The sequence below is a fragment of the Petaurus breviceps genome, unplaced genomic scaffold (genome assembly GCF_028583685.1).
Source record: "Petaurus breviceps papuanus isolate PSGF00001 unplaced genomic scaffold, PetGlider_PUasm1.0 118, whole genome shotgun sequence".
In the NCBI taxonomy this organism is placed as follows: Eukaryota; Metazoa; Chordata; class Mammalia; order Diprotodontia; family Petauridae; genus Petaurus; species Petaurus breviceps.
This window is the reverse complement of record NW_027185616.1, coordinates 25,793,259-25,803,557: the sequence shown is the minus strand read 5'-3', so window position 1 is coordinate 25,803,557 and position 10,299 is coordinate 25,793,259. Positions and strand designations below refer to the sequence as shown.

At 34.9% G+C, this 10,299-nt stretch overlaps 1 protein-coding gene across 4 annotated transcripts in view; it reads right to left on the bottom strand.

The window, feature by feature from the left end:
- Positions 1–1,328: 1,328 nt before the first annotated feature.
- The window catches only part of SYK (spleen associated tyrosine kinase), a 147,034-nt gene continuing 138,063 nt past the window's right edge, over positions 1,329–10,299 (bottom strand). For all 4 annotated transcript variants that reach the window (XM_069087285.1, XM_069087277.1, XM_069087300.1 and 1 more), the window contains 2 exons: positions 7,381–7,493; positions 1,329–3,454 (listed from right to left, as the gene is read on the bottom strand). In XM_069087285.1, coding sequence (XP_068943386.1) covers positions 3,382–3,454; positions 7,381–7,493 — 186 coding nt within the window. In that variant the 3' untranslated portion in view covers positions 1,329–3,381. The remainder of the gene's footprint in view (positions 3,455–7,380; positions 7,494–10,299) is intronic.

The following is a 10,299-nucleotide window of genomic DNA, read 5'->3' as shown; positions in this document are numbered from 1 at the left end:
ATATATATATATATATATATATATATATATATATATATATAATTTAGCTCATTTTATAGAAGAGAACCTTTTCTTTTTTTCTAGTAGGAAGCATAGATAATGTCAAAGTATATCAAGTACCCCCTTTAGTAAGAGAGTCACAAACCACCAAAATTTGGCATATTTTAAAATTACAGGTACATTGAAGTACATTATATTTTCTGATGCTTTGCAATCAGTAATGTCCTCATTTTCTTCCTGAATGTTCTTAACCCAGGGCCTATGAACTTTAAAATGTTGATAATGATTTTAATGTAATTAGCTTCCTTTGTCATTTTATACGTTTTGTGCATTTAAAAACAACATTATGAGAAGTGAGGTTTCACTGGGGTCCAGAAACCAAAGGGGTCAATGACAGAAGGTCAGGAACCCATTCTTTGGGCCTAATGATGAATAGTCTGAGGATAAGGTTACTATTATTCTAAAAGATATTAAACTTCATCATCATCTGCTGATCTATTGAAATTCTTCTATGCCTAGTAAGCTGAACCAGGAGAACACTGTATGCCATAACAGCAACACTGTGAGATGATCAACAATAATTGACTTAGCAGTTCTCAGCAATACAATCATACAAGGTGATTCCAAAAGACTCATGACAGAAAATGCTATCACATTCAGAGAAAGAACTTTGGAGTCTGAATGCAGACGGAAGCATATTATTTTCACCCTTTTTTTTGTTTTTCATGGTTTCCCCCTTTTGTCTTGTTTCTTCTTCCATATGACCAATGTGTAAATATGTTTAACATGATTGTACATGTATAACCTATAATGGATTGCTTGCCACCTTGGGGAGGAGAAAGGGAGAAAGGGAAGGAGGGAGAGAGAAAAATTTGGAACTCAAAATATTATATAAAATGAATGTTGAAAACTATCTTTACATGTAATTGGAAAAAAATAAATTACTATTTATTTTTTAAAAAGAAATTCTCCAATTTGTACATAACAAATAAGAACTAAAATAGGTTCCATCCGGTTTCTAAATACTACAGAGTCTATATTTGATCCTAGAAGATGTTTGAAGGGACAAGTTCAATCCTCACTTGGGAAATATCTTTTTAGTTCCCAACTGCTGCAAGTTAGATTCTTTTAAACTCTGGTAGCAAAGACAAGTGAATACACACAGCAGAAGATAGGAATACTAAATGATAAACTAAATGTTTTTTCCCTTCCTAAAAATGAATTCTGAATATTTTGTTTTAGTTTAATGCAATTTATCTAAAGGAAAAATTCTGCTCTATAGGCTGACAAGTAGCCCTATTAATAATTTCTCTGAAAATTACCACAAAGCTCAGTTGTAATTTTTATTAAGAAATCAGTTTCTGTAAAATGTCTTTTGAAAAACCATTGGTTTATTTGAATGTCCAGATAATGCAAAATACTGCTTATTCAGCTTTTTATTAGAGGGGCCAGCAGATCTTTCTGAATCAAGTTTTAATTTCTACAGTTCAAAAATACTGAAGTTCTGGACTTATGGTTAATTGTGGCCTTAGTTTATACAAGTAAGTCATAAAGTCACAATCTTAACAACAATAACAGAATAAACATGAGGGAAAATCATGATTAGATTAAAAAAGCATACATGTAATTGGATTCTGCAAGAGCAAAATAAAATAAAATACATTAATACCACTTTTAAAAAATTATCACATAAGTCACATAACTGGGATAATATAACTTCTGAAGCTTTCTTAAGTAACAACCTAAGGTGGTTGTTTGGGTTAATCTGTTTCTTCAGCCATTGTAGTCTCTCTTCAGCAAAGTCTAGAAAGCATTTAAATGAGCCTATAAAAAAACAATTCTCATAAGGGAAATTTGTCAAAGCCTCAGGAAAGGAATACACAGGAGTTTCTTTTAGGGACCTTAACGTTTTCTCTCTAAGCTTCTTAACTCAAAACTCCTTTCATTTTAATGATTCTTATTTATTTTGGCCTTTATTTTTCAGCATAACTCCATTCCTAGTGGGAACAGATCACCTTTGTTCCCTCCCACCTCACCATACTTCAGTACTAATAGTTGCTTTTTGTCTTGTTTTTCCTGCATAGAGGCAAAGTTTCTGTTACAGAGCTGCAAAATGATTATCATCTGAGCATCTCATATTTAGAGACCATTGCTAATTTGAATACTCTCAGGCACCAACATGCATACTGTGGAGGGGAGGGAATGGGAAGTGATGGATGGAGGGGAAGAGAAAGAGAGTCTAGTCAAGGGAATTCAGCTCTAGATGCTCTTTTTTGGTTGAGAGGTTAACAGTGAAAGCTTGTAACACATGACAACTGAAAGAAGGAAGATCAAGTGGACATGGAATAGTCTTCTGCTAAATCAAAAGAGCAGGACAATGCTTTATTAATTTCAAACAGTCATAGGTTATGTCTACTGTGCCTTTCCTAAAGTATCTACCCTATAAAATGCTCAATCTTCCCTCTTCAAATATGCATTTCTTCGTGGCCTATAACAAAATGATTAGCTAGGAATAAAGTAACAAAAACAATTCACTTATTAAAAACGAAACACAATTTTCCTATGATTTTCCTCATTGCTATGTCTCCTATCTCATCTAACAAAGCCAAAGTAAAGAGAAAATAATTTGTTTCCATTCAAGTCAACATATTAATACAATATTCGCTGGTTGTTTAATTTTGCAAATGCACTTTTGATCTCATGAAATATTTTACCATAGAAAACTTGAGAGCCATCAAGATAATTCTGTATTTTACCTGTTGCCTTACTTCCTCTCTCTTTTTTCTCATGCCATTCTATTTCTTTCTATCCCTTTCTATCCTTTTTCATAGTTTCCAATTCTGAATAATTCTTCTATCATAGTCTACATAGTGAAAATATTTGTAACAATGCCTCTAGGCCTATTCAGTATTCAAATGTATGCACAGGAGGCAGAGAACTGTTAAAACACAAAAGAAATTTCATTAAAATATATTTTAAAGCCTGTCATGAAAGCTATATAAAAAAGAAAATCAAATTAATCTAACAGTCTCCTTTGATCCTACTCTTCTCCTCCATATTCTTTGCATCCTACCATCTGTCTCTCTCTCTCTCTTTTCTTCCACACGTCCCTTCAATGTTATTGTGTATCCACATTTGCTTTTGTAAAGAACCTATCTTTGGACCAAGTCTGTATTGAATGTAAGCAAAGCAAACTGTAAGAACAATTGTGTCACAGAATATTTTGTTCTTCAATCTGGTAACACTGAATGGTGGGCTTAGCATTATCAATAAAATGTAAGTTAAATTCATTTAAAGAATATGAAATTTTCTTTTAGTTTGTCTGATGCAGGATTTCTATGATTTCCCCCCCAAAGGAAAAGAACTGAGGTTCTGGATCTGTTAATTAACAACATCATAGTAGTAATTGCGTAGTCGCAATTCAACAGCTGAAAATCCAGGTCTGGTTTCAACCCTGAAATAAAAATAGAAGTATTATTGTTTAGGAACATACATATGAGAAAAGACCCTTTATTCTGCCTGATACTGCTATACTCTGCTACTTTTTTATTTAATTATTGGAGAAGCCTAATTTCAGCCTGCCTCTTATTATTTTTATTTTTAAAACACACAAAATATACCTTGCTAGAATCCAACAAAAATATTAATGGACAGATGAACTATAGAACGAAAGTGAAAGAGAATAATAAAACAGTAAAGAACCAACATTAGCCCCTCCAAAAACTATAAACTTTCAAGTCCAAAAGTTAAGCCTGGGCATTAAATTGAGGAAGGCAAGGAAGACGGTTTTCTAGAGGTGGATTTACGTGTAATTCTAGTGCCAGATTTAAAAAAAAATAAGAGAAGTGCTTAATTATGGATTGACCAGCAAACAAAAGGTTTAGTTTGCAGAAGAGATAGAATGTGATGCCTTCATATCATTACAAGGTAACATGTATCCATTGCCAGCAATAAACAGAAAAAGGGGGAAAAAATATCTAAATCCCATTGCAAAAAAAAGGGGCTGATCAGAAGTGACCATCTCTGAGAACAATTCAATTCAATGCAAAAAAAGTATTAAATTAAAAGTATTCAGAGTACTGTATTGGGTACAAATGTGAAAACAAAGCAACCATTATCTTTAAGGTATTTACAATCTACTGGGGTGGGAGATACCATATTACACAAATACATAATTATAAAAGTAAAGCCTTGGTAGACATTTGAAGCATTTTGTTCAGCTCTGAGCTTAACGCATATTATGGAGGATGTCAAGAAGTTGGAGACAAAACATTAAAAAAAACTGGTTTCTATGAAATTGAAAAGTTTTTGTGCAAACAAAGCTAATGCAACCAAGATTAGGAGGAAGGCAGAAAATTGGGAATCTTTACAAGCAGTGTCTCTGATGAAGGCCTCATTTCTAAAACATACAGAGAACTGAGTCAAATATAGGAGAATACAAGTCATTCACCAGTTGATAAATGATCAAAGGATATGGACAGGCACTTTTCAGAGGAAGAAATTAAAGATAACCATAATCATTGAAAAATGCTCTAAATAACTATTGATTAGAGAAATGCAAATCAAAACAACTGTTAGCTACCACATCTCACCTGTCTGATTGGCTAACATGACAAAACAGTAAAATTACAAAAGGTGAAGATGTGGGAAAATTGGAACACCAAAGCACTGTGGAGTGGAGAACTTATCCAAACATTCTGGAGAGCAATTTGTAACTACACCCAAAGGGCTACAAAAATGTGCACACCCTTTGACCCAGCAATACAACTTCTAGGGCTGTATCCGAAAGAGATCATACAAATGGGAAAAGAACCCATCTGTACAATTTTTTTTTTTGCCTTTTGGAGTGCAATTGGGGTTAAGTAACTTGCCCAAGGTTACACAGCTAGTATTTTTGTGTGGGTGTTAAGTATCTCAGGCTGGAACGGAAGTCGTGTCCTCCCGACTCCAGGGCGGGTGCTTTACTCACTGCGCCACCTAGCCTCCCCAGCAAAAAATAATTATAGCAGCTCTTTTTGTGGTGGCAAAGAATTAGAAATCATGGAGATGCCGATCAATTGGGGAATGGCTAAACAAGGTGTGGTATATGAATGTAATGGAATACTGTTATGCTATAACAAACGAGGAGAAGATGGACTTCATAATAACCTAGAGAGACTTATATAAACTGATACTGAGTGAGGGGAGAAGAACCAGGAGAACATTGTACACAAAGACACATTGTATCTCTGCTGACTAACTTTGATAGACTTGGTTTTTCTCAGCAATGCAGGGTTCTAAGACAACTCCCAAAGACTCATGATGGAAAAGGCTATCCACATCCAGAGAAGTGGAGTCTGAATGCAGATGGAAGCAAACTATTTGCTCTCTCTCTTTTTGTTTTCTTTTGTTTCGTCTTTCTCATGGTTCAGTCCTTTGATTATAATTCTTCTTTACAATCTATTATGAAAACATGTTTATTGTGAAGTTATGTGAAGAACCTGTATTGAATTACATTCTGTCTTGGTGGAGAAAGGGGAAGGCGAGGGAAGGGGAGAAAATTGGGAACTCAAAAACTTGTGGAACTGAATGTTTTAAACTAAAAATAATTAAATTTTTTAAAAATTGGTCTGTGTTTAGAAATCATTATATACTAAATTAAGAAATTTATAAACATGATAAGGAGAGAAAAATTGTTTAATCCAGGCAAAATTTTGTTTTCAGTTTAAAATAAAAATAAGTAATAATAATTTAGAAACAAGATCAATTACCATAAAATTTCACATAGCAAAAGTTGAATTAATGATTCTTGAAGTTGTGTGTGTGTGTGTGTTTTTACATCTCTTTAGTTTTCAATTCTTCTTTCTTTCTCTTTTTTAGGTTAATGGGTACTTTGAGAACACCAATGCAGGGAGATTGGTGGGAGAGTGTTACACCAAAGGCTAGGCAGCAACACTACAGATGGGTCTCCACCCACTTTCTGGGTGGTATGGTGGACTTTAGTCTCAGATAAGATGTGGGGAGGGGGTTTCAAGAGGGTTCAAGCAGAAATGATAGTGTGGCAGTACACTAAGGTGAAGTTCCAAAATGAAATTATGTTGCTATACTAAATATGGCCCAGCAGATATCACTTTTTTTTTTTAAGCAATCGGGGTTAAGTAACTTGCTCAAGGTTACACGGCCAGTTATTTCTGGGTGTGGTGCTGAGTATCTGAGCCAGGATTCGATCCCCAGGTCATCCCGACACTGGAGGCAGTGCTTTTACATTTTCTTTTTCTGTCATATTAGCCCATCTCATAGGTATGAGGCTGTACTCAGAGTTGTTTTAACTTACATTTCTCTAATCATTATCTTCACTTACATTGTAAAGTATGCTTAAAATCACATGGTTAAAGAAAGTATGAACTGAGCTGGGTGTTAAAAAAAAAAAACAACAAAACTTTAAGGGTCCTCCAGGTTGGTTCATTGACTAAAACTCACCATTATTTTCTTTGCTTACACTTCACAGAATATGATGACACAAAGAATTACTCAGGGATCTGAACATACTGCAATTTGGGGAAATGGTTATTGATGCCTCGGGAAAAATATACATCTTAAAACGCTGTGTCTTTGATGTACTAATATGTGTGGATACTATGATCCTGCTACTTTTGTCACCCAACTCTGCTTATGTACATACAGACATAACCACTGAAAACAAATGTATCAGTAAGCAATTATAATGGTCTTATTTTTTCTTCTTTTAATCATACTTACAGGATCTATTCTAACTTACAGTATCTATTCATTATATTATATATTACATTACATTATATTATATATTATTTTATACATTATATTATATTACATATTACAGGATCTATTCATATTGCAGGATCAGATTCTATTTCATTTACTGACTATTTGGCATTTGTGATAGTTTTGTGTAGCCAGCAGGTGATGGGAAAAGGCTTAAAGTGATTAATTTAAGCTAAGAGTTAGTTTATCACTAAGTTGATTTTTTCTTAGACTTGTATTCTTGGACCAGCAATAGTTGAGTGAGGCAGGTATTGTAGTCTGGCTCTTGCCTTGGAAATAGGCGAGGAGATGAGCAAATGCTCAGCTATCATCCTGTTACTTCTCCCCTCAAAGCATTCTCTCTTGGAGAGTGGTTGGCCAGTTCCTAAGTTCCTATTCATGCCACTTACTGTAGGGCAGCATTTAGGCTACCCATGTGGACATACATAACTTACATAGGCTTATATATGTGTGTGTATGTACACACATATACATGTGCATGTATATATAGATGTATGTATACATCTATACACACATGTGTATATGAACATATGAAAGTCAGGGATCTACCTAGTAAATAAAGCAATCTGAGAAATCAGTAGGGAAACATATTGTACTCACTCATATGTCCAACATAATTTCATTAGATCATACATTTCACTCGGACAACCTGCAGGACACTCCATTCGCTCTCCTTTTTCTAGCATTACTGAAACTTCACTTCCTTTCATTCCCTAAAAAAGGAGAAAGCTTTTTAAGGTGGTAAAATAGATATGTATAGTAACTATTTCTATTGCAACTCACCTTAAAAATACTCCAAGTAGGTTTATATCAATTTCTTTGATCTTAAAGCACCATAATCTATATATTTATTTGATGGCAATGGCCATAATCAATTAGCCATATTATCTTCCAAATCCATTGCCGCACTAATACATTAAATTACTTTTTCCCTGAATCAATCCGCTTATCAGTTTATAAGCATTTATTAATCATCTGTCCTATGTCAGATCCTGGGTTAAGCAATGGTGATACAAAGGCAAACGTGAAACAGTCCCTACCCTTTAATTAAGGGAGAACATGCTATTTATATGAAATATATAAAAAAATTAAACATAGTTTGGGGGAGGGAATGCACTAGTATTGGTGCCAGGGTTTGTCAGAAAAGGTTTCCTATAGAAGGTGGTGCATGAGCTGAATTTTCAAAGAAACCTGGTATTCTGGGAGATAGAAATAAGGAGGAAGTGCATTTCAGAGATGTGGTACTCAAGAAGTAATGTGTGCAAAACAATGAGTTGGTAGGTACATTGGATCACAGAATGTTTGAAAAGGCATACTGTGAGGGAAGGCTGAAAAATAAGAAGGGTGCTGGTTTTAAAGAGATTTAAATGTCAGACAAAGGAGTTTATAGGACAACAGTCCTCAAGGTAAAGGGGATTTTGTTAAGTAGAACGGGTAATGTGAATGGCATTTTGGGAAAATGACTTTGACTACTCTGTGGAGGATGGATAGAGGGTAGATATAGGAATACCAAGTGTGAGAGAAGAGGTGGTAAAAATTTAAACCCTTGTGATGATTGTGAAAGGAGAGAAGACATATGTGAGAGGTAGACATAAGAACAAGATTAGTGACCGGATATTTGGGATGAGGAGTTAAGGATACAATGTTGGTAACCAAAGTCACAAGAAAGATGGTGGCTCACTCAACAGTGAAAATAAATTTTGGAAGAGGGATGGGTTGTGAGAGGGAAAAAATAAATGTAGGCGTAGTATTTGAACCCATGTTTGCTGCTGAGATGCCTAAGTGGGACATCGAAAAAAAATGAATAATGTCCAAGAGAGAGCCTTAAAAAAAGTCAAAGTTAATGGGTATGATATGGATGAAGAATTAACCAGGGAGCCTGAGATGGACCAGTCAGACAGTTATGAATATAACCAAATGAGTACAGTGATGTGAAAAGACAGAGAAAAGAGAAGGTAAGTGTGGTCAACAACTGTTAACGGTTTCAGGAAGATTAAGGACAACTGAGAAAAGATCAATAGATCTGCCAATCTAAGTTCAGGTGAAGAAGTTGCTAAATGCCAAACTGCAGTGGGCTAAAGAGAGAGTAAGCTGGTAATAAAAGGAGACATGGAATGTGGAAGGCTTTTTTTATGGAGTTTGGCTGAGAGAAAGAGAATAGATGTGGAATGATAATTATCAGGGATAGTAGGATCTAGTGATAGTTTTTTAAAGTTGGGGAGACATGAGTGGATTGAAGGCAGTAGCAAAGAAACCTGTAGTCCTTGTATTCAGCAGGGAAGGAATCTGTAATAGAGACACAGAAAATTATAGAGAGTAGATACGATTGGAGGCAGGGAGAGGTAATGTTGTTGTCAAAGAAGGGAAGGGCTTAGATAAAGGCTGCACATAAAGGGGTTGGCTTTGTGGAAGAAAGGAGATTTTTTTTTTTATTAGAGACAATAGCAAAGGAGGAAATTATATCAAGGAGTAGCGATATAAGCAGGAAGACAGAAGAGGAAACTCTTGGTGAATGATCTTTATTTATACAGTAATATAAGTTATGTGACAGTAAAGAAAGACGAGAATGGTTGAAACAGTTCAGGGTGGGAAGGGGGGTAGAGAATTAATTAGGGAACAGCACAAAAGTTGAACTTTCAAAATGAAAGCCCTGTTGAGATTAGTTAATATAAATTTAGTGAACACTGTTAACATGGTTGTATGACCTCCTCCAGGTCTAATCAATAGCATTTGAATAGGAATGAAGGTGGATGGTTGGAGAAATCTAGGGTTAAAATTTGTAAGGTGTGAGTTTTGTCAGGGTGTGACAGAACAGAGAAGTAAAGGGTTTTGAGTGCAAAGACTAGTGTATATTTAAACTGGTTTACTAAGGGGTCAAGACTGGGAAGCGATGAGAGTGTAGCCAGAGCCTGGGTGGTGATCTGGTGAAATACTGGGGGATAGAGAGATTGCATGTTGAGAACAATGAACATTTTAGAGAGGAATAAAGTGTAGAGAGATAGAATGATAATAGATCAATAGTGAAAGAATTTCAGGGCTCTGTACCAGGGAATTTGAGGGCGTGACCATTTCTATGTGTTTCTGAGGCAGAATGGAGGAATAAGTCATGAGAGTAAATCAGACTGAGGAATGAAGCAGTTAGGGCATTTAAGGCAGTACTGGAATGCTGAAGTCCATTGATAAATAATAAGAATCTGGCTTAGGCGATATACCTGAATATAGTAAATATCAAAGAAGGAAAGGGTGAATATTCTCTTTTTCCTAATTATCTAACTTAACCCTTTGGAAATTACTCAAGCATTAGAGTGAAAGAAATAAAAGAAATAACAATAACTTATTGTTAGTCTTCATGCATTGTTATATTAATGCTAATAAGTATTTCTAGTATAAAGATAAAATCATGTTTCTGAATGAGTTACAGATCAAGGAAGAAAACCCACATTATATAATAGAACCTAAGCTATTACAGAGGATTAATTTAAATTAGAAGTCTTTCAACACTTTAAAAGACCTATAATT